A 25,935-nucleotide genomic window follows, 5' to 3' on the forward strand; every position below is an offset into this window, starting at 1 on the left:
CCTACCAAATCCGCTACTCTTTAGTGAAGAGCTCTTGACATTGTTCTTGCTTGGTTTCCTATAATTAGCAGGAAGTTTGTAAGTTTTACAAAACAACTTAATTTGAAATGAGAGTGCAATTGTTTTGATTGCAGTTGTAACAAGGAAAGCAAAAGCAGATAGTATTACATAAAATGATTACTGAAAATAAACCAATTATATAACTTGTTAGTAAGGAGTTAATATCTGCTCTATTGGAATCTGACCAAGTTGTCTCTGCCTAGTCATGCCTAAGGTATTTCTTCTCATTTTTTGGCTGGAAAGCTATTTGAGTGCAGTCAGGGTGAGATCTAGGTCTGTGAACATGGACATTACATGGATGGGAATCCTGGTCCTCACCTGCATTATCATCTACTCAACATGGGACACCTTTTACAGAAAACGTAACCTTCCTCCTGGTCCTACACCGCTGCCTCTCGTAGGAACATTGCTGCACATGAAGAGAGGGGAGATGGTTAACTCTCTAATGAAGGTCACTTGCTTTTATTTCTCTGTAAGATAGGAAAAGGAACATTTTAGATTATTTTATTTGCGTTTTGGATTCATGTCGATGTGTAACCTATTTTTCAGCTTTGGTCTCAATATGGATCAGTGTACACCCTTTACTTTGGTTCTCGGCCAGTGGTCGTTCTTTGTGGATACGAGGCAGTGAAGGAGGCACTTATTGACCAAGGAGAAGAATTTGGTGCCCGGGGACCTGTATATATACTGGATAACTTTACCCGGGGATATGGTAAGTAAAACATTTGAACACTATTCCATAATAAAGGAAATGATGAAATACAAGGATAACAATCTATATAAAACTATCATAGTAGCCATTTATTGATTTCCAACTGATAAACATAGACAGGAGCGCCTCAATGCCAAGTCGTAGCGTCAATGCTTTGCACGGATGTATATGTCAATGACAGAACTGTACTGTAGAGAAAAATTGAGTGTTTTTTTTCACTGCTGGTGCAGTTCCACGGGAAGGATCCAGGACACACAAGGGTTGAAGCAATGCGTTTTTAATTATGACGTGTGTTCAAACTTCTTCCTCAGACAAACAGCTTTATAAAGAGACATAGCATTCAAATAAAGAAGGCAAAAAGGGACATGATCTGTCAAAGCTCACCCTTCACCCGTTACAAATGGGATTAAAAAATGTACATACAGTGGGGAAAAAAAGTATTTAGTCAGTCAGCAATAGTGCAAGTTCCACCACTTAAAAAGATGAGAGGCGTCTGTAATTTACATCATAGGTAGACTTCAACTATGGGAGACAAACTGAGAAAAAAAAATCCAGAAAATCACATTGTCTGTTTTTTTTTCATTTTATTTGCATATTATGGTGGAAAATAAGTATTTGGTCAGAAACAAAATGTAATCTCAATACTTTGTGATATATCCTTTGTTGGCAATGACAGAGGTCAAACGTTTTCTGTAAGTCTTCACAAGGTTGCCACACACTGTTGTTGGTATGTTGGCCCATTCCTCCATGCAGATCTCCTCTAGAGCAGTGATGTTTTTGGCTTTTCGCTTGGCAACACAGACTTTCAACTCCCTCCAAAGGTTTTCTATAGGGTTGAGATCTGGAGACTGGCTAGGCCACTCCAGGACCTTGAAATGCTTCTTACGAAGCCACTCCTTCGTTGCCCTGGCGGTGTGCTTTGGATCATTGTCATGTTGAAAGACCCAGCCACGTTTCATCTTCAATGCCCTTGCTGATGGAAGGAGGTTTGCACTCAAAATCTCACGATACATGGCCCCATTCATTCTTTCATGTACCCGGATCAGTCGTCCTGGCCCCTTTGCAGAGAAACAGCCCCAAAGCATGATGTTTCCACCACCATGCTTTACAGTAGGTATGGTGTTTAATGGATGCAACTCAGTATTCTTTTTCCTCCAAACACGACAAGTTGTGTTTCTACCAAACAGTTCCAGTTTGGTTTCATCAGACCAAAGGACATTCTCCCAAAACTCCTCTGGATCATCCAAATGCTCTCTAACAAACTTCAGACGGGCCCGGACATGTACAGGCTTAAGCAGTGGGACACGTCTGGCACTGCAGGATCTGAGTCCATGGTGGCGTAGTGTGTTACTTATGGTAGGCCTTGTTACATTGGTCCCAGCTCTCTGCAGTTCATTCACTAGGTCCCCCCGCGTGGTTCTGGGATTTTTGCTCACCGTTCTTGTGATCATTCTGACCCCACGGGGTGGGATTTTGCGTGGAGCACCAGATCGAGGGAGATTATCAGTGGTCTTGTATGTCTTCCATTTTCTAATTATTGCTCCCACAGTTGATTTCTTCACTCCAAGCTGGTTGGCTATTGCAGATTCAGTCTTCCCAGCCTGGTGCAGGGCTACAATTTTGTTTCTGGTGTCCTTTGACAGCTCTTTGGTCTTCACTAGTGTTGAGCATTCCGATACCGCAAGTATCGGGTATCGGCCGATACTTGCTGTATCGGAATTCCGATACCGACTTCCGATATTTTTTCAATATCGGAAGTCGGCATCGGAAGTTCAAAGTTGATTGACAGCCTGACGTCATCATGATGCGCGGTGTGTGCGCATCATGATGCGCCGTCATTTCGGGCCTTCCGGGGGTCTCTGCCGGCCTGCCGGGGGGCTGTGTGGACTGCCCGGGGTCTGTACCGGCCTGCCGGGGGGCTGTGCCGGCCTGCCGGTGGTCTGTGCACCCTGTGGGGGTCTGTACCGGCCTGCCGGGGGGCTGTGCCGGCCTGACGGTGGTCTGTGCACCCTATGGGGGTCTGTACCGGCCTGCCGGGGGGCTGTGCCGGCCTGCCGGGGGGTTGTGCTGATGTCCGGGGGTCTGTGCAAGCATCGTCCGATGGGACTACAAGTCCCATCTGGCTATGCCTGCTACCATGACAGTGATTGACACATTAGCCAATGATGGGACAGTAATAGTCCCATCATCCGGCTAATGTGTTAAATGTTAAAAAAAAAAAAAATACTACATACATACTACATGCATGCTACATACATACTACATACATACCACATACATACTACATATATACCACATACATACTACATACATAACACATATATACTACATGCATGCTACATACATACTACATGCTACATATATACTACATACATACTACATACATACATACTACATATATACTACATGCATGCTACATACATACTACATGCTACATACATACTACATATATACTACATACATACTACATACATACTACATGCATGCTACATACATACTACATGCTACATACATACCACATACATACTACATACATACTACATACATACTACATGCTACATACATACTACATATATACTACATGCATGCTACATACATACTACATGCTACATACATACTACATATATACTACATGCATGCTACATACATACTACATGCTACATATATACTACATACATACTACATACATACTACATGCATGCTACATACATACTACATACATACCACATACATACTACATATATACCACATACATACTACATACATAACACATATATACTACATGCATGCTACATACATACTACATGCTACATATATACTACATACATACTACATACATACATACTACATATATACTACATGCATGCTACATACATACTACATGCTACATACATACATATATACTACATACATACTACATACATACTACATGCATGCTACATACATACTACATGCTACATACATACCACATACATACTACATACATACTACATACATACTACATGCTACATACATACTACATATATACTACATGCATGCTACATACATACTACATGCTACATACATACTACATATATACTACATGCATGCTACATACATACTACATGCTACATATATAATACATACATACTACATACATACTACATGCATGCTACATACATACTACATGCTACATACATACCACATACATACCACATACATACTACATGCTACATACATACTACATATATACTACATGCATGCTACATACATACTGCATGCTACATGCATGCTACATACATACTACATACATACTACATGCTACATACATACCACATATATACTACATACATACTACATACAATACATTCATACAATACATACATAGACATACAGTACATATAACATAGAGTAACATACTTACCAATACTTGTCACATTGTTCCCCGAAGCCATTGTCTTTTACGGAATAAATATTAACATAACAAACCACAAAAATACTCACCCACGATCCGAAGCAGTCCACGAGTGTGTCCCACGACGATCTTGGGTAGAGAACTGCAGCATCAGCTGTTGCTGCCGTTCTCTACGGGCTGCAGGAATCCAATGACGGAAGGTAGGTATCCTTCCGCACTGTATTCCTCCGCCACTTAAAAAAAAAAAGTCCCTAGTCTCACTTTATGCCATTGCTGTGTGGGAATTTCCCACACATCAATGGCATAAAGTGAGACTAGGGACTTTTTTTTTTTTAAGTGGCGGAGGAATACAGTGCGGAAGGATACCTACCTTCCGTCATTGGATTCCTGCAGCCCGTAGAGAACGGCAGCAACAGCTGATGCTGCAGTTCTCTACCCAAGATCGTCGTGGGACACACTCGTGGACTGCTTCGGATCGTGGGTGAGTATTTTTGTGGTTTGTTATGTTAATATTTATTCCGTAAAAGACAATGGCTTTGGGGAACAATGTGACAAGTATTGGTAAGTATGTTACTCTATGTTATATGTACTGTATGTCTATGTATGTATTGTATGAATGTATTGTATGTAGTATGTATGTAGTATATATGTGGTATGTATGTAGTATGTATGTAGTATGTATGTGGTATGTATGTAGCATGCATGTAGTATGTATGTAGTATGTATGTAGTATGTAATTTTTTTTTTTTTTTTTTTTTACATTCAACACATTAGCCGGATGATGGGACTACTACTGTCCCATCATTGGCTAATGTGTCAATCACTGTCATGGTAGCAGGCATCGCCCGATGGGACTTGTAGTCCCATCGGACGATGCCTGCACAGACCCCCGAAGCCGGCACAGCCCCCCGGAGCCTGCACAGCCCCCCGGCAGGCTGGCACAGCCCCCCGGCAGGCCGGCACAGCTCCCCGGCAGGCCGGCACAGCCCACCGGAGCCTGCACAGCCCCCCGGCAGGCCGTCACAGACCACCGGAGCCTGCACAGACCCCCTGGCAGGCCGGCACAGCCCCCCGAAAGGCCCGTACAGACCCCAGAGAGGCTGTACAAGGGAAAAACAGGATTTTTCTTATTCCGATACCGGAAGTCCCATAGACTTGAATGGGACTTCCGGTATCGGAATCGGCGATACCGATACTTTTTTTTAAGATCGGCCGATCCATTCCGATCCGATACTTTGAAGTATCGGACGGTATCGCTCAACTCTAGTCTTCACCATAGTGGAGTTTGGAGTCAGACTGTTTGAGGGTGTGCACAGGTGTCTTTTTATACTGATAACAAGTTTAAACAGGTGCCATTACTACAGGTAATGAGTGGAGGAAAGAGGAGACTCTTAAAGAAGAAGTTACAGGTCTGTGAGAGCCAGAAATCTTGATTGCTTGTTTCTGACCAAATACTTATTTTCCACCATAATATGCAAATAAAATGAAAAAAAAACAGACAATGTGATTTTCTGGATTTTTTTTTCTCAGTTTGTCTCCCATAGTTGAGGTCTACCTTTGATGTAAATTACAGATGCCTCTCATCTTTTTAAGTGGTGGAACTTGCACTATTGCTGACTGACTAAATACTTTTTTTCCCCACTGTATATGGGGAAAAATAAGGAAAAAAGAAGACATAAGAATAAAAAACTTTAAAAAATATTACTTTTGGGGTGTCTTATTTGTGTAAAAATACATTTATATGTATATATGATAAAAAAATTTCCAATGGAAAAATATGTATGAAAATAAAATATAAACATATACTGTAATATAATAATATAAAAATGCATTTAACTTTAAAAGAAAATAGAAAAAAGGGGATGCAGAAAATTTTACTTCTTCCCACTATTTTTTTCTGAGTTCTTTCAATATATTTTTATTGACACATTTCAAACCCATATGGTTTTGTTGACTAATAATTTTTTCAAAGACTCTTTGTTTCATATAGGCTTGTAACTATCCTTTTATCTCAGATACACTTTTCTACCCCCCTTCATTTCACCTGTCCTTTGTGGCTCAATCTATAACAAACTCAAGGATAGTGAAAACCCTGATCCTGACAACACTGGTTCAATTACCGTCGATATGTTTATATTTTATTTTCTATAGGAACATTATTATCATCTTTATATATATATATATATATATATAGACAATAGATAGAAAGATGTATTTTTACAAATAAGACACCTCGTAATTGATGTTTTTAAAGTTTTTTTATTCTTATGACTTCTTTTTTTCCTTATTTTTACCCATTTATATAAATTTTTTTAATCACGTTTGTAACGGGTGAAAGGTGAACTTCCACAGATGTTATCCCTTTTTGACACTTTTATTCAAATGACAACATCTCTTATAAGGCTGTCTATTTGTCAATGCATCTTCACTGTGGCTGTGTGCTGAGGAAAAAGTTTGATAACTTCGAAATGCGTCGACTTTGAAACTGTATTGCTTCCACCCTTGTGTGTCCTGGATCCCTCCTTTGGAACTCCACCAGCAGTGTAGAAAAAACACTCAATTTCCTGTGCAGTACTATCCTGGTTTTGTGACGTGTGGTCTGGCAACAGCTGATGTTTCAAAGCCTTGAGACTGTTATGGAATTGTACAAACCCTTCAGGTGAGCAAGCACTCCCCACCAATATACCTGTTGTATCGATTAAGACCCTGTTGCGCTTCTTTGCTCCCAACCTCCTTTGGTATCATTGGCAGAACTGCATATGACATTTGAATGAGCCAATATACTAATTTCCTAAAATGTTAGTAAACTTTTAAATAAAATCTTTGATATTTTTTAGCCACATGACAGTAATAGTTCATCATTTCCATCCCCCCCTACTTAATTTGCAGTTCCCCTTCATTTTATCTTTTGCAGTCCCCTCAACTTTATCATTTTCAGTCCCCCTCCCCCCACTTCATCATTTGCAGCCCCCACTTCATTTGCAGTCCCCACTCCCTTTATATTTTGCAGTCCCCCTAACTTCATCATTTTCAGTCCCCCTCCTTCCACGTCATCATTTGTAGTCCCCCTCACTTCATCATTTGCAGTATCCCTCCCCATTACATCATTTGCAGACCCCCATCACTTCATAAATTGCATCCCCTGCACTTCATTTGCAGTCCCCCCCTCACTTTATCATTTGCAGTCCTCCAACTACATCATTTGCAGTCCCCCTCCCCTACTTCAGTATTTGCAATCCCCCTCCCCCCTTCACCACTAGCAGTCCCCCTGCCCTACTTCATTTTCAATCCCCCTCCCCCACTTCATCATTTGCAGTCCTCCTCCCTCCACTTCATCATTTGCAGTCCCCCTCCCTCCACTTCATCATTTGCAGTCCCCCTCCCTCCACTTCATCATTTGCAGTCTCTCTCTCCCACTTCACCATTTGCAGTCCCCCTCCCTCTACTTCATCATTTGCAGTCCCCCTCCCTCCACTTCACCATTTGCAGTCCCCCTCCCTCCACTTCATCATTTGCAGTCCCCCTCCCCCATTTCACGATTTGCAGTACTCCTCTCCCCACTTCACCATTTGCAGTCCCCCTGCCCTACCTCATTTTCTGTCCCCCTCCTTCCATTTCAACCATTTGCAGTCTCCTCACTTCATCATTTGCAGTCGGCCCCCCCTCTTCATCATTTGCAGTCCCCCTCATACATTTAATTCATTTTATAAAGAAAAAAAAAGTTTTTCATACTTACCTCACTGATGATCCCTTGCAGCCACAGTGGCGGATTATAATGAGGCCAATATGGGCGGTAGCCCAGGGCTCATTGGTGTGGGGGGGCCCTCCAGCCCAGGGTAAATTGCCCCATTATAATCCGCCACCGGCCCCCACAGCCCTTCACTGATAAATCCCTGCTCTGTGCGCACAGGACCTGTGATGAGGTCACAGAAGAGGAGGAGTCAGGGGTCACATGATCAGGCATCTCAATTGGAGGCCCCTGATCATGTAACTCCTGACTCCTCCCCTAATGTGCCCTCATCACAGGTGCGCAGCCCTCGATGTATGTAACTATGCAGGACTCTGCTGTGCTGTCATCGTGCTGAATCAGTCAAGTGTGGGGTCAGGAGGGGTTTACAGGGTGGATGAAGGTGCGTGTGTGTACGAGGTGTACAGAACGGAGCCGTGCATGTACGAGGTGGACGGAGCGGAGCCACGCGTGTACGAGGTGGACAGAGCAGAGCCGCGCGTGTATGAGGTGTACGGAACAGAACCGCACGTGTTCGAGGTGTACGGAGCGGAGCCGCATGTGTACGAGGTGTGCGGAGCGGATCCGCATGGGTAGGACGTGTACAGAGCGGAGCTTAGTGTGTAGGACGTGTACGGAGCGGAGCCGCGTGTGTAGGACGTGTACGGAGCGGAGCTTAGTGTGTAGGACGTGTACGGACTGGAGCCGCGTGTGTACGATGTGTATGGAGCGGAGCCGTGTGTGCACGACCTGTACAGAATGGAGCCATATGTGTACGGAGCGGAGCCGTATGTGTATGAGGTGTACGGAGCGGAGCCGCGTGTTTACGAGGTGTACGGAGTGGAGCCGAGTGTGTGTATGAGATGTACAGAGTGGAGCCGTGTGTGTACAAAGTGTACGGAGCTGAGCCGTGTGTTTACGGAGCGGAGCGAAGCCGCGTGTGTACGAGGTGTGGAGCAAAGCCGCATGTGTACAAGATTTACAGAGTGTGGCCGCATGTGTACAAGGTGTATGGAGCAGAGCCGCATGTGTACGAGGTTTATGGATCAGAGCCATGTGTGTACTGAGTGGAGCCATGTGTGCGAGGTGTATGGAGCGGAGCCGCGCGTGTACGAGGTTTATAGAGCAGAGCCATGTGTGTACTGAGTGTAGCCGTGTGTGTATGAGGCATACAAAGCGGAACCGTGTGTGTATGAGGTGTGTGGAGCCATGCATGTACAAGGTGTATGATGGGGAGCATTCATACCTCCCAACCGGACACAGGAGTACACGGCGGAGCTCCGAGGAGCACTTGAAAACTCACACGTGACGTTCCATCGGAAGTGACGTGCTGGATGCTGACCGTAAATGAGGTAATTTCGGGAGGAGATTGTGACGGAACCATGGAGGCACTTCAGGGAATGCTTCAGATCCATCACTGTGTCCTCCTCCATTAGCGCGGACAGCAGGATCGCCTTGGACTCGGGGATGTCGGCCATGTGAGTGGATCACTAAATGTTCTGCACCAGGAGCCTCAGGTGGGCACTACAATGTGAGCCAGACTGGTATGGTATCTTTATAGAATTTTTCTTTCTCTCTCTCTGTTCTTTCTTTCTCTTTCTCTCTGTTCTTTCTTTCACTCTGTTCTTTTTCTCTTTCTTTCCCCTCTTTCTTTCTCTCTGTAATCTTTCTTTCTCTCTCTCTTTTCTTCCTTTCTTTTGCTCTGTTCTTTCTTTCTTCCCCTCTTTCTTTCTCTCTGTTCTTTCTTTCCCCTTTCTTTCTTTCTCTCTGTTCTTTCTTTCTCTCTATTCTTTCTTTCCCCCTCTTTCTTTCTCTCTCCCTCTCTGCTCTTTCTCCTTTCTTTTTCTCTCTCTTTGTTCTTTTTTTCTGTCCCCTCTTTCTTTCCCCTCTGTTCTTTCTTTTTTCCCCTCTTTCTTTCTCTCTGTTCTTTCGTTTTCTCTCTCTGTTTCTCACTTTCTTTCTTCTTTCTTTCTCTCTCTCTCCTTTCTTTCTTTCTTTCTTTCTCTCTCTCCTTTCTTTCTCTTTCCTTTCTTTCTCTCTCCTTTCTTTCTCTCTCTCTGTTCTTTTTTCTTTCTCTATGTTCTTTCTTTTCCTCAGTACCAGCCAATGTGCCCACAGTACCAGCCATTGTGCCCACAATGCCAGCCACTGTGCCCTCAGTACCAGTCAGTGTGATCAGCAGTGCTAAATGGGTGTGGTTGTGGTGTGGACATGGGTGTGACTAGTTGTGAAATGGGTGTGGTCGGGCGGCCGGTAGCCAATCATCATAGTGGAAGTTGTCTGTTTCCATCAACTTTGTTATATGTGGGCAGTGGGCACCTCTAGTAAGGTGGGCACGAGATGACAGGTCTTATCACCTCTGCCTCAAACATAAGTTACTATGAGGTGTACTTTATTCCTTCCATGTTTTTTCTTGAACTACTGTGAGAAATGTTTTGACCAGTTGAAAGTTATACAACCTGAGGATTGTGCATGTGTGTGCTGCCCGCATGTAGTAATATGTGTGTGTGTGTATATATATATATATATATATATATATATTTTTTTTTTTTTCTTACTCCAACCCCTATATAAACCCTGCCACTCCCACCGCCGTCCACTTTCCCATGCTCCTGTTACAATCCTGGGGTCTTTTTTGTCCCCCCGTGGTCCTCCACATGCTGAACATCTGGGACATGACTAATATTGCGCAATGTGTGCTTGTACGTCGGCAGATGCAGCGTCGTGTCCAGTGTGTGATGAGACGGCGACTTGTCTGTGGCGTTAACAGCTCTGCTGACATGTCGGGCACAGCCTGTGACGAGGAGCGTCTCTTCCTGTGAATCCGGCCACAGGCTGCACACCGGAGGCTGCTTCTTCTATCTGGGGAAGTTCATGAAGCAGAAGCCTCTGTGTGACTCATGTGAAGTCACTTGTCTGACAGGTCATGGGTCCAGGTCAGCAGGTGATTGCAGACTATTAGCTGGTTTCGATGTTAGGTACAGGTGAGTCAGGACTAGATGTTGGGTGGAAGCCTTCCAGTATTTGTAATGCCTCGTGCCCACGCTGAGTATTTGGTGAGCTTTTACCTCAGTATTTATAAGGCCTCGTGCATACGCTGAGTATTTGGTGAGTTTTTCACTCAGTATTTGTAAGACCTCATCGACACACTGAGTATTTGGTGTTTTTTACCTCAGTATTTGTGAGGCCTCGTGCACACGTGTATTTTTTGAGTTTTTTACCTCAGTATTTAACCCCTTCCCACTCCTTGACGCACAGTATGCGTCATGAAAACTAGTGACTTCCCGACCCCGTCACATGACCCCGTCATATGACCGAGGGGCCCACAGAGTCTGAACAGTCCGGAGCCCTGGCTACCCTTAATCCACCCCTGCTTGCAGGCACAGATCTGCTTCTCGGGTTTTGGCAATGGCCAGTGGAACTCATACTGTACATGCTAGCACATATGCAATGACATCATCATGTATGTGCTGTCACCTGACTAGAATGCCAGAAAAGGCAGAGGGAGCTGCAGCTGCATATTCGTTCAGGTTAGATGACCGTGAAGCTCTGGGAAAGCTCCTGACACCGAGATGTGCGCCGCACACAGCACTTTATTGCACCCTGGGGTCAGGGGCCCAATACAACAGTAATGCCAATAATGACCTGATGGTGGGACCCATGACCTACTACGATGCAAACCCAGCATTCTGACCCCGGGCACTATATTGCGACCCAAAATCCTTTTAGGAATCTTCACATTTCAAGGTACCAAGGGCCACAGGCAGCAAAACCTTAAAATATATTTGAACCTTCACCATATTTGACTGCAACTACTGTGTTCTTTTATTTGTTATTTGTACCCCTCATTTACACTAAGCAATAGAATGATGTGACTTACCAAAAAACTCTATAGCCCCCCCGTCACACTAAGCGAGCTCGCTAGCAAGATCGCTGCTGAGTCACAAGTTTTGTGACGCAACAGCGATTTCACCAGTGATCTCGCTGTGTGTGACACGTATCAGTGACCTCCCCCCCGCCAGGTATCACTGATCGTGCTCTAATATCCTGGACATTTTTTTGATCGTTGGTCTCCTGCTGGCCAGCATGCATTGCTGCGTGTGGCAGTGGGAGACCATCAATCAGTGAGCTCCCAGCGCTGTAAGCAGAAGCTGGGTTCTGGTATCCAAGGTAAACAGCAGGTAACTAAGCGTGCGGGTTGCTTAGTTACCCACTGTGTACCCTGGATACCAGCATGCTCATATCCATGGTACACAGCGGGTAACTAAGCTTGTTACCCACGTCGCTGGTCCTGATCGCTGGTGAGATCTGCCTGTTTGACAGCTCACCAGTGATCATGCAGCGACACACCAGCGATCCTGACAAGGTCATATCGTTGTCGGGATCGCTGGTGCATCGCTTATTGTGACGGGGGCTTATCTGTCCACAAGACACTTGCTATCCCTCTAGCAATAGAAAAGGCCACCTGATTGCCTTCTACAAATAGTAACGATAAACTTGGCAGTCAAATTGGTGAAAAAAAAGAGAAAATTCCATTTATTTTGCATCCAGACAAAAAAGAAATTACTGAACGTTTTCGTTCCCACACTGGACCTTCATCAGAGTAATGATTGATATCTTACTAAAATATACAAGATACAAGATAAAGAGAAAAATAAACAGAGATAAATAAAATGGAAAAAAAATAGAAAAAGCTGTACGATGCATTTTTTTTATATAAGGCTAGTTTCACACTAGCGCATATTCCACGCAGCGCTCGGTGCCGCTAAGCCTCGCCCCCTGCCGGCTCCCTGCCCGCCCCATCCGGTCATTGCCTCCTACTATCGCACACGGCCGCATGCGATCTGCGCACCCTATCTTTAGCCTAGGGTGCGCTGGCCGTCCGCTAGTAGGATTTTAGCGTGCGCTGCACACTTTTGAAGGTGCGCCGAGCGCGCCGAAATGCAACATGCTGCATTCGGCGCACACCGGCGCACCTTCAAAAGTGCGCATCGCATGCTAAAATCCTACTAGTGCACGGCCAGTGCACGATCTGCGCACCCTATGCTAAAGATAGGGTGCACAGATCGCATGCGGCCGTGTGCGATAGTAGGAGACGATGACCGGATGGGGCGGGCAGGGAGCCGGCAGGGGGCGGGGCTTAGCGACATGCATGGAATATGCGCTAGTGTGAAACTAGCCTAAGACAAATATATTAAGTTTCCTTCTGTCATGAAGAAACATAATATTGTTGCTGCAGCGGAAAATGATTTCACAATGTGAACTTTTTTGGTCCAAACAAATTACATAAGATACAAGAATATATGGTATTATTAAGGAAAGATGTGTATAGACAGGAGTGCACACGGTACTTTTATATTCTTATAACTGTAAAGGATATGAGTGCTCCCCAGTGCTCTTAAGATAAGAGAAAAGCCAAGAGTCACCTGGCTCAGTAGGATATGACAGTGTGCTTCCAAAAAGTTGGAAGGATGAGAAGAGGAGAAAGTCACAAGTATTAACCAATGCAGTATGTTATCTATACGAAAAAGAAATCACGGCTAGCCACCAGCTGTGCCTTATGTACTATGATGTTGCTATCTGTTTTTGTTATATGTCACACATTACCTGAATGCTATTTGAGGAGGCAAAAATGTAATGTAGCGTGTCCATACATGGCGACTGCCGTCGCTGTGGTAAAGTGCTGTGAAGAAAAAAGCATGTGGCAGATTTTGTACTTCTGTGCCTCGCATGTACTATGAGTTCACTCTATGAGTTTGCCATGTGCCCAGTATTACCTGAATGCTATGTGAGGGGTCAAAATTCAGTGCAGCGCGTCCTTTTCTGGCGATTAATGTCGCTGTGGTAAAACGCTGTAAGGGAAAGACATGTGGCTGGTAATGTGTACTTGCGTGTTGTATGCACTTAGGATTGCCATATGCCCAGCATTACCTGGGTGCTGTATATGAAGATGAGGTTACGTGCAGCGTGTCCATACATGGTGACTACCGTCGCTGTTGCAAAGCGCTGTGAGGGAAAAAGAATCACAGAGGCAAAGATTCAGTTGTTGTTAATGTGATATGAGACAGGGGCTGTCATCTTGAGTAATACCTGCGTTAGGCTATGTGCACACGCTGCGGTTTCTGCTGCGGATTTGGCCTCTGCGGATCTGCAGCAGTTCTGCAGACAGTGTACAGGAGCATGTTATCCTATGGGATTTACATTCTGCTGTGCACATGCTGCAGATTTTCAACTGCGGAAAAGCTGCAGTTTTGAATCCGCAGAAAGAATTGACATGTCACTTCTTTCTGCGGATTCCGCTGCGGTTTGCCACCTGTTCCATTGTCCAGGTGTCAAACTGCAGGGGAAAACCGCTGGCCAATCCGCAGGTAAAACCGCAGGTCACTTTAGCTGTGGTTTTACCTGCGGATCCGCAGATACAAATCCGCGGGTGAATCTGCAGCGTGTGCACATAGCCTTAGGTGTCCCGGACGCTTGCAGGACACACCGCTGAAGTGGAGGATGCATGGTCCATGTGTGAACTTCCGTGTTTTTAGTGGGCGCACTCAGAAGCCCTTGCCACGTCATCGCGGTCACGTGACTATGCGCCGTTCTGATGCGCATGCGCAGTTAGGAAATGTTGTGTTGTGCATATAGACGCTGCTGAGTTCAGCGGGGCGCAATGCATGTAAGACTGTAGGAGGGATCGCTATAATTTAACCCCTCAATGTGCAACCTGTTGAATGTAGCAAACACATGTACGAGTGGTGGGAGCATGTTGTGCCACAATGTGGACGCTGCAGTGTGTAGAGAGGGTAATGCACATGAGATTGTAAGGGGGTTTGTTATATTTTAACCCCATGATATGAGTCTTGTTCACCAATTTGAGCGCCAAGTTTATCTTTGCTTATATTACGGGTTGGATACCCTACTACTTGAGCACCATCCACAAGCTAATTTGTTGAGTCCCTTGTTGTTTTCTATTCTTCTTCAAATAGTGGTGGCTGGCTGACGGCACTTCAAAAAAAAAAAAAAGACTTTCAATGTGTCTGATCATGTCTCACGCACTACATGGCCACATAAGGTATTTCAATGGTAAAATTATATTTCCTGTAGAATGCTTTTTCACCAATACAAACTTGCAAAAACACTGTGTGTGAACTAAGCCCTAAGTGTGGAGGAGCATTTTCTTCTTATTTATTTTGCCTTATATGCAGGTCATTATCTTGTAAAGAATGTTTCTTAACATTTTTTCCACTAAAATTCATTTTAAGTGCGGTTTCGTATGTTTTATTGTCAGTCCGTAAAAGTGACGTAATCCTCTGACAACATTGTTCCAAGGAGCGACTTGAGATTCAGAGATAATAATAATAATACATTTTATTTCTATAGCGCCGACATATTCCGCAGCACTTTACATTTCAGAGGGGATTTGTACAGACAGTAGACATTACAGCATAACAATAATCACATAGATCATAACAGATACCAAGAGGAATGAGGGCCCTGCTCACAAGCTTACAGTCTATGAGGAAAGAGGTAGACACGAAAGGTGGGTGGTAACAGTTGCCCTGATTGTTTGGACCAGCCATAATGTTAAGTGTGTAAAAGTACAGACGCAGAGTGCTAATGGATGCATAAAGCATGTGGGAACATGATGCGGGGAACCTGGTTATTGTAAAAACTTTTGGCTGTGCCACATAGGGATAGATTACGTTAATGTGTTGAGGCGGTAGGCCAGTCTGAATAATTGAGTTTTCAGGGCACGCTTAAAATTGTGAGGATTGGGGACTAATTGTATTGACCTGGGAAGTGCATTCCAAAGAATTGGTGCAGCACGTGTATAGTCTTAGAGACGGGAGTGGGAGGTTCTGATTATTGAGGATGCTAACCTTTTTTAAAAGCAATCCCAATTTTTTTTTTTGTCCTGCTGAGGTACTGAGCGTGCATTTTTTCACACCATACAGCGGTGTACGCTCCTCACACAGTACCGTGTAATGGCTGTTATCACAGCCACAGTGAAGCTATCTGTGTGTCACTCTGTGAGAATAAGTCGAGGACATGTTCCGTTCTTACAGACCTGCACTTACTAGTTTTGTCTAGCTTTCAAACAGTTAAATATATTTAAATAAAAGCAAAAAATTGCGCTAGTAATACCCACATACAATCACTCTCTATGTGGGAGGCAGGATTATTGTCAAGAGTTTCATATGTCTCCGTATAAGAACATATATATCTCACTATAAAGAGAAAAAACACCCACATAAAACACTAACTTCATAAAAAACTAACTTCCTAAAAAACAGGATTTCAAATATAACCGTGTAAATATGTATATCTCACTGCAACCAAGGAGCGGAAACTTTTAAGAAAAGCAACCAATCTTAATGTTCAATACACATTGGTGCGTTTCTCACCAGAGGAGGGGAATCGTACTAACCACTCAAGTTGTTGTTCAGACCATGTGCGATGTATAACAGTCTTGGATTCAGCACCTGGCAATTCCTCCGCTGATGGACTTTAATGAACTCCAATAGTGGTGAAATAGTAGGTCCAAAAAATTGAGGAATGATAATGGGTAAAAAATGATATAGTCACCTCTGATATGCTGACGGGCGATGCTCTGGCCGGTAGCAGTCGCCCAGTCTCCCTAGTGCTACAATGTCCGTAGGACAGTGGAACATGCAGCGGGAGACGCGGTCAATGCCGGCAAGGTACAGGACCTTGCGTGACGTCACAGTCACGTGTTAGATCACGTGATCGGCTAAGAAAGACTGACAGGACTCGCAACCAATCCTACGCGTTTCGGAGGCTTACTGCCTCCTTCCTCAGGGATCCTTTTATTTTAATTGTTTTAACATTCAGACGAAATAGTGGCATTGTCTGCTAATTTGCAGCTGTTATACCCTCACGCAGCGCCATTGGCTGTTAAATATTAGTTTTTTCAGCTAAATATATTTGCTGTTTGATCACATTCAAAACTATAGAGAGACAGCGTGTGTCAGTCCGTATACTTAAAAAACACGGAGCTTGACAATTTTACGTACACCGGACAGCCGTGTACGTGCACGCTCCTCTCAGTACCGTGTAACAGCTGTTATCACGGCCACAATGAAGCTATCTGTGTGTCACTGTGGAAGGATAAGTGGAGGACTTGTTCTGTTCTTACAGACCTACACTCTACGGAGATTCCTATTCTGCCCAATTCTACATACACCTTGTAGTTTGTGATACACTAGCCAATTTCTGCCTGTGACATAGCGCTCTGATATTCAGTGGGCCTCACACAATCCAAAAGTGTCCAGTGTCCACTAGTGTGTGCAGAAATTCAAAATCTCTGTGATCCTGTAGTCACTTTTTTCACACCTGTGCCATCGAGCCTGTGACATAGCGCTCTGATATTCAGTGGGCCTCACACAATCCAAAAGTGTCCAGTGTCCACTAGTGTGTGCAGAAATTCAAAATCTCCCTTATCCTGTAGTCACTTTTTTCACACCTGTGCCATCGAGCCTATGACATAGCGCTCTGATATTCAGTGGACCTCACACAATCCATAAGTGTCCAGTGTCCACAAGTGTGTGCAGAAATTCAAAATCTCCCTTATCCTGTAGTCACTTTTTTCACACCTGTGCCATCGAGCCTGTGACATAGCGCTCTGATATTCAGTGGGCCTCACACAATCCATAAGTGTCCAGTGTCCACAAGTGTGTGCAGAAATTCAAAATCTCCCCTGTCCTATAGACACCTTGTACCTTGTTTTACATTACTATATAGTTTGTTGGATTTTGTCTACATTTCTACAAAAAATGAGGAAGGCTGGTGGAAGAGGCCGTGGAATTGGGCGGGTGTTGGCAGCTGGTAATGATGGTGTTGGTGGTGGATCTGATGGTAGTGGCAAGAGCAAAATAGGACCGAATGCAGGAGGTGTTGAGCCTGCGTCATCATCTGGCTCCATAAGGCTTTGAAGGCTTAGTTTTCTAGGAGTTGGCAAACCGCTTTTAAAGCCAGAGCATCAGGAAAAAGTTTTGTCTTACATTGCTGACTCAGCCTCCAGCTCTATCGCCTCCTCTTCTGAAGTTGTAAAAAGTAAAAGCACTGAGTCATCATTGTAGGCTCATGTTCATGAACCACACCTTTCCTTGTGTCCTTCACCCCAACCAAGATTGAAGGATGACGCAGGCCATACTACTGATTACTCCATGGAGCCGTTTTCACATACCATGCCTGGATTATCATGTGAAATGGTGAATTACCCAGGCCAAGATGAATCTGACATGGAGTGCATTGATGCACAGCCGCTGATAGATGATTCTGCTGGTACATTCACTCAGAGCACTACATTGTCCTCGCAGTGTACAGAGCCAGATTCTGACCCTGATGAGACTCAGGTGCCCCTTCCCGCACACTATACCACCATACACGGTGACACAGAGGAAGGTGCACATGACATTGAAGAGGAGGTGATGGATGACCCAGTTGTTGACCCAGATTGGCATCCATTGGGGGAAGAGGGTGCTGCTTCCAATAGCTCAGATGAGGAGCATCCACAGCAGACATCGAAATCGCAACAGCTGTTATCTGGCAGGCCCGGAGCACTCCAAAGACAGGTTCCAAACATCAAAAGAGTTGCTGGACAGCTTGTCCAGAGGGTCAAAAGATCACAGCGTGCTAGGCCGCAAAATGTCTGCCAAGGTAGGAAGAGTGCAGTGTGGCACTTTTTTGAACAAAATCCTCATGATCAGGCCAAGGTTATCTGTAAGAAGTGCGCAAAGACCTTTAGCCGAGGGAAAAATCTGAAAAATTTGAATACCAGTTGCATGCTTAGACATTTAACCACCATGCACTTGCAAGCGTGGACACAACACCAAACCTCAAGTGCCACATGTGCAACTGATCACAAAGAAGGTAGTCAGCAACGCTACATTGTTTCCCCCACTGTAAGCCCACCGGTTAGCACAGCAGCAAATGTTGAGGTGTCGTTGCAAGGCCACAGCAGTCAGGGAATCCCACTGTTATATCAACGAAATACTGAATCTAGGCCATCAGAAAGAACACCAACTCCATCACCATCATCAACCCTCTCTCAGTCCGCCCTGTCCACCGCTACTTCCACCATATGCAGCTCTCAAGTCCAGCTCACCCTCCCAGACACTATGAGTAGGTCAAGAAAGTACTCAGTCTCTCATCCGCGTACACTGGGTTTGAACGCCCATATTGCCAAACTAATCTCGTTTGAGATGATGCCCTATCGGTTGGTGGAAAGCGCAGCTTTCCGCGAACTCATGGCCTATGCAGTACCACGCTATGACCTACCCAGTCGCCACTTCTTCTCTCGCAAAGCCATCCCAGCCCTCCACCATCATGTAAAAGACCGCATTGTCCATGCACTCAAGCAGTCAGTGAGTGGAAAGGTGCACCTCACAACTGATGCTTGGTCCAGTCGGCATGGCCAGGGCCGTTACGTGTCCATCACTGCGCACTGGGTTAATGTGGTGGATGCAGGGTCCACAGGGGACAGCGGTGGTGGGACAGTGCTGCCTAGCCCACGGTATAGGAAACAGTTGGCTGTAGGCGTTCGACCCTCCTCCTCCTCCTCCAGAAGCGAAAGCTCGTCCACAGAGAGCAGTCGTACGAGTACTCCATCTGCAACTGCCACTGTTGCACACGAGGTGTCCCCCTATCGAGCAGCTAGTGGAAAGCGTCAGCAGGCTGTGTTGCAGATGATGTGTTTGGGCGACAGACACACCACCGAGGTGCTGGCCGAGTACTTTCAGCGACAAACTGAGTCATGGCTGGGCAGTGTACATCTTGAGGCAGGCAAGGTAGTTAGTGATAACGGCTGTAATTTTGTGGCAGTCATAGCCCTTTCAAAACTCAGCCACATACCTTGCTTGGCTCACACCTTGAACCTGGTGGTGCAGTGCTTCCTCAAAAATTATTCGGAGTTAACAGCCCTGCTCCAGAAGGTGCCAAGACTGTGCGCGCACATCCGCCGGTCGCCTGTACACTCCGTTCGTATGCAGAAGCTGCAGCGATTGCTCCACCTTCCCAACCATCGCCTCATTATCGACATTGCAACAAGGTGGAACTCCACACTGCACATGGTGGAGCGGCTGTGCGAGCAGAGGCAGGCCATAATGCATTTGTGGGAGGATACATGGCCAGGCACTTTGAGAGCAGACATGGAGTTGACAGGTGTGCAGTGGTCGAAGCTGAAAGACCTCTGTAAAGTCCTTCAGTGTTTTGAGGAATGCACACGGCTGGTAAGCGCAGACGACGCCATCCTAAGTATGAGCATCCCACTTATGCGTCTGCTCATGCAAACTTTGACACACCTTAAGGAGCAGGCGTCTGCAGCCAATGTTGATGAGGAGGAAGAGGAGGAGGGAATCCTTGATGACATTCAGCCATTGTCTGCTCAGGGACCTCTCCTGAACGAGGTGGAGGCAGAAGAGGAGGAGGAGGATGATGATGGGGATGATTACTTAGGGGAGGAGGATGCATCTCGTGGGGCAAGTGAAAATGTTGGCGTGGCAAGGTCTGGTACAGGGTTTGTGCATGACTGGAGGGATGTGGAATTGCCAGAAAGTGCTCCTCCAACCAGCACTCGCAGTGCATCATTGACACCGGGAACATTGGCCCACATTTCAGATTATGCCTTGCAGATCCTAAAAAGGGACCCCCTCATTGCCAAAATGATGAACGATGACGACTACTGGTTGGCCAGCATCCTGGATCCATGCTATAAAGGCAAGTTACAAAACATCATGCCACAGGAGAACCTTGACCTAATATTGGCTAATAAACAAGCAACTCTGGTAAATTGGTTGCTTGAGGCATTCCCAGCACACAGCAGCGGTGATGGTTCTCACACGAGCCGTACGGGCCGGGGGCAGCTTGGCAGAGGTGTTCGTGGTGCACACAGCAGAAGTGGCGTTGGAGACAGGGGTTTCATGACAATGTTGTGGACTGATTTTTCAAGTACCGCTCACACAACTGGTAATACTGCATCGATGGAAAGTGACAGGAGACAGCAGTTGTCAACTATGGTTACAAACTACTTTTCCTCCCATATCGATGTTCTCCCACACAGGTCATTCCCCTTTGACTATTGGGCCACTAAACTGGACACCTGGCCTGAATTGGCACAATATGCCTTACAGGAGCTCGCTTGCCCAGCTGCAAGTGTGCTATCGGAAAGAGTCTTCAGTGCAGCTGGATCAATCCTGACAGAAAAAAGGACCCGTCTGTCAACCCAAAATGTGGATGATCTAACCTTCATTAAAATGAACCATGCATGGGTTTCCAAGGATTTTGTCCCACCTTCCCCTGATGACACATAGGGTGACAGAAAAATGGCTTGCTTTGGTCCACCTCTTCCTGGGACTTGACCTAGTTCGCCTTTTGCATCAGCTGAATGTCCAACATCAACATATGCCACTTTCTAAAACTCCCTAACTGTGCTGCCTCCCCCCCCATGGCCGGGGTCACCACCTAGCGCACGACACCGTGCGAGTGCCGTTGCCCTGGACAGGTGGGTAGGCCGACTCTTGGGCACAGGCACTGGCACAGGGTCCCTCATAGTGCAATCAAGTGTCTCTGACGGTGGTGGTGCACACCCGCCATCAGACACACCGCCGTACTATGAGGGGCCCAGTGCCAGTACCGACGCCCACGAGTGGGCCCCCCTTGCTTGGGCAGGGCCCCAGCATTTGCAATCTTTACCTCTCCCTGCTCCTCCGCTGTGTAGTCTGGGCCGTCAAATCCATACTGTGCCTGACACCGTCTGAGCCTGCCTCCTGATGTATAGACATATATTTTGAATGTGTACGCTATCCATACATGTTATCCGGGGATACGGTACCCTTTCTCACCTTTGTGCAATCACGTGCAAGCCATACTGGGCCTAACACCGTCTGAGCCTGCCTCCTGATGTATAGACATATATTTTGAATGTGTACGCTATCCATACATGTTATCCGGGGATACGGTACCCTTTCTCACCTTTGTGCAATCACGTGCAAGCCATACTGGGCCTAACACCGTCTGAGCCTGCCTCCTGATGTATAGACATATATTTTGAATGTGTACGCTATCCATACATGTTATCCGGGGATACGGTACCCTGTCTCACCTTTGTGCAATCACGTGCAAGCCATACTGGACCTAACACCGTCTGAGCCTGCCTCCTGATGTATAGACATATATTTTGAATGTGTACGCTATCCATACATATTATCCGGGGATACGGTACCCTTTCTCACCTTTGTGCAATCACGTGCAAGCCATACTGGGCCTAACACCGTCTGAGCCTGCCTCCTGATGTATTGACATATATTTTGAATGTGTACGCTATCCATACATGTTATCCGGGGATACGGTACCCTTTCTCACCTTTGTGCAATCACGTGTAATCCATACTGGGCGTGAGAACGGCTGGCGAGCTGTTAAGCAAGCTACAGCACCTGTGGTTTGCACACGTAAGTTTTTCATTTTTTCAGGAATGACGGTTAGGCCTAATTCCGGAACTGCGGTTGACCTGCACTTACTGGGAAATCATCGTTCGCGGGTAATAATTGTAATCAGTGATCCCCATCACTAACGTTGTTCAGCGGGTTATCTGCACCTGTAAGCGACAAACGCTGGCCTTTTCAGTGTAGCGCACATGCAGCCACGGACATGTAAGGGCATGACACACCAGTTATTGGCCAATCTCATGTGCCAGAGCCTCACGTGTCCCTCTAGTAAGCCGGACTCGGACCGCGGGGCATGACGGAGTCTCGTTCGTTAACGGAATTAAGCTTGCAATGTGTGCATCTTTTCTGTAGCTGGCATGGTTGAGGTTTCCCAGGTGGAGTCGAATTTAACCGTAGGCTCCACTCCTGGTGGTGCCCTTCTGGACATTCCTTTAAGGTTCAGCTTTGCAACCATACTGCCCACGTAAAACAAACACTTTGCCTTCATGAACGCTGTTTGGAGGGTCATGACTGGTGGGAATAACGCCGCCCAATCAGTTAACCTGCTAGAGAGATCCTTCGTTGCCCCCAAGCATGACATCACACTCACTAGGAGGTAGGTAATGCCACTGTGGTGACCGTACTCCTGGGGGCGACACAAGTGCACTGATGCCCAACCACTGCTCGATGAATCTGCTGGTACATTGACCCAGACCACTACATTCCCCTCGCACGCTACACGGCCTGAATCTGACCCTGATGAAACTCAGGTTACCCTTCCCATATACAGTTCCATCTTACACGGTGACAAAGAGGAAGCTGCAGATGAAAGTGCAGGTTCGGCCCACCCGCCATCAGACACACCACCGTACTATCAGGGGCCCTGTGCCAGTGCCGTCGCCAACAAGTGGGCCCCCCTGCTTGCTCAGGATCACAGCACTGCAAGGTTGAAATACTGTGCAGTGAGATGGAAGATGGGGACGACGAGGAGTCCAGACTAGTACAGGGATTCCCTAGCGAGGAGACTTATTTGATTGTTTTCAATGTTGGGACAGCAATTTTTGGGGAGCACTATACTCTGGAGAATGATAGATGGGGCCCACCATATACTGGAACATTCCAAAGGTGGACATCAGACACTGGAGCAGCATTTACAGGGCCCATTATACTGTACACTAGAGCATTAGAAATGGGGCCCATTATGTTTGGAGCATTATTTGGGCCCATAAGACAGTGGAGCTTCATCCATGGGGACCAACATATACTGTAGCATTATGTGGAGCTCATCATATACTGCTTCAAACATTATATGGGACCAATGATTCCGTATGGAGAAATAGATGGGCCTCGTCATGAGATGTAAAAAGTGAAGTATTTTTCAATGTACTATACCGCTATTTCTCTGCCGTATCGGAGCATGATGAGTTGTGGTATATGTTAAAGGGGCGCTCTTTCACCCAGGGCACATGAAAACCTGGAGCCAGCCCTACCCCCCCACAACTTTAGCCAAATAACCCCCATTTTTCAGTGCGTAACTTGTATTATGAAGTTAATTAAGGTTGACAAGCTTAAGTAAGAAGAATTGATGCTTTTGGCATTCAAATAGGCACTGTAGGTGTGTTTCCTGTCCTCCTCTCACTGCCGACTTTTATTCCCCATTGACTTACATTGGGTTTCGTGTTTCGGGACGACCCCGACTTTTCCCTATAATCGGCCTATCTTGCTCGACCCGACTTTTGGAAAAGTCGGGTTTCACAAAACGAAACTCGACCCTAAAAAACCAAAAGTCGCTCATCTCTACTCATGACTCCTCCCCCTCCCAGTTAGGGTATGTCTGCAAAGATCTAAGCTTCAGACAAGTAAGGGAGTGGTGTAAATTGTGTGTGTGTGCTGTGGTCTCTAGCAGAGAAAGCATAACTCCCATTGCTCAAAAAGCACATACAAAACAGTACATATTTAACTCTTTTGTGGCACTAAAGAGGCAGGGCGCCACATTCCCCCTAGATAAAGGTAGCACATCCTCGGGCTACACAAGGAACATAAGTATATAACAAAATGACATAACATTTAACCTCGGTGTTATGATTGAGTCACCGTAGGAGGCAAAAACAGAAATGCTAGCTAAGTCCAGAAAACCAGAGAAGTTGGCAGCTATCGGATTGCAGACCCCTGAACCTATCAACACAACTAGCAGTAGCCGTGGGGGGTTCCTACAATGCCCTAGACCCCTCGATCACAGCCGGAGAATTAAATAGGCCTAAAGAAAGAAAGGGGAAATCTAAACTGCCCCAGAGCAGACCCCAAAGCAATAGGCAGCCCCCAACATATAATGACGGTGAAGCAAGATGAAAATACTAACACAGACAGAAAGATAGCCTAAGCAAAGAGGGGCCCAAGCTAACTATATAGAAAAGGACAGGAAGGCTGCTGTCTGCAATCCGTGAAAAATCTATGAAAATAAGAGCCAACAGACTGACAGTGAAAAAGGCCCTGAAGACGCTAGGTTTCAAAAAAGCTATGTCAGTACTCAGGAATATACTGAAGACAGAGCTACAGGCAAAAGGAGATTCAGCTCACCCCAGCAGGGACTGGCAGAATACTGAAAAGCAAGGAAAACAAAAAACAAAACAAAAAGCTAACAGGCAAAACAGAAACTTAGCTTTAGAGGAGCAGGAATCAGACTGGTGTCCTAGAAGTCCACAGAGAAATCACCCGCAGGGCAGAAGGGCGTCGGCAGCCTTATATCCAGTCCGTGACTCCACTCAGCCAGTCATCCTCATTAGACTCAGATGCCTGATAATCAGGCTCATTACCTTCCTTTACCAGAATAGGGAGTTCACCAGACCCCAGTGACGAAAGGGAAAATGAACTCACAACACCTGGGTATGGGTGAACAGTCACATTAACTGAGTTGAGTCGTGGATTACAGCCCAAAACAACTTCTGATTGGTTGGATCGTCTGAGTGCAGCTGCAGGGCACACAGGCCATAATATGAAATTCACTGCACTGGCTGTTTTAATGGCTTCCTGCCAAGGCACGATGAACAGATTTTCTTCTCAAATTTAAGAGTCTTTACAAGAGTTCTTGTAGTAGAAAAAGGCATATTAACTACTGAAATCTCACATTAGTCCATGTGGGCACAACTTCTTTAACATTTTAATAACGTTACCTAAGGCAAAGTTCAATATAAGCACAACTCAAAACTAAATTATTATTCTTAGCATATTTTACAAATCATTTCTATAGCGAGAAGGGGTTTGGCCCTATGTGCTATGCTGTGATCTGCACACGATAGGAATACTAGGCAGCTTCCTACGAATCTTTGAACCTACCATGGGTACAACAGGTTCACTGCTGACTGTAGGCAAGTTTTCTGATTCTTCCTCATGCACAGTGTTAGTGGTTGGCATTAGCGACTCATCGCTTCCAGAACAATTTGGTGTCTCTGGTAAAGACCTTTGTGGGAACACCATCACTGGAAATACCACTGCATTGTTAACTTGTAGCCAAGAACTAGGGAATTCACCTAAAACAGTGCAAATCTTGGTATCAGTCTTTTCCTTTAACTGAGGATCTTCCTTAGGCTCAACTCTTTCAAGCAATTAT

General features: G+C 45.6%; 1 protein-coding gene across 1 annotated transcript in view; it reads left to right on the forward strand.

The window, feature by feature from the left end:
- Positions 1-305: 305 nt before the first annotated feature.
- LOC141052038 (cytochrome P450 2A6-like) overlaps positions 306-25,935 on the forward strand; it is a 257,099-nt gene continuing 231,469 nt past the window's right edge. Inside the window, exons 1-2 of the mRNA XM_073549218.1 lie at positions 306-511; positions 610-772. Coding sequence (XP_073405319.1) covers positions 344-511; positions 610-772 — 331 coding nt within the window. The 5' untranslated portion in view covers positions 306-343. The remainder of the gene's footprint in view (positions 512-609; positions 773-25,935) is intronic.

This window comes from Dendrobates tinctorius, unplaced genomic scaffold (assembly GCF_039654945.1).
Source record: "Dendrobates tinctorius isolate UK_male_01 unplaced genomic scaffold, ASM3965494v1 ptg000158l, whole genome shotgun sequence".
Classification (NCBI taxonomy): Eukaryota; Metazoa; Chordata; class Amphibia; order Anura; family Dendrobatidae; genus Dendrobates; species Dendrobates tinctorius.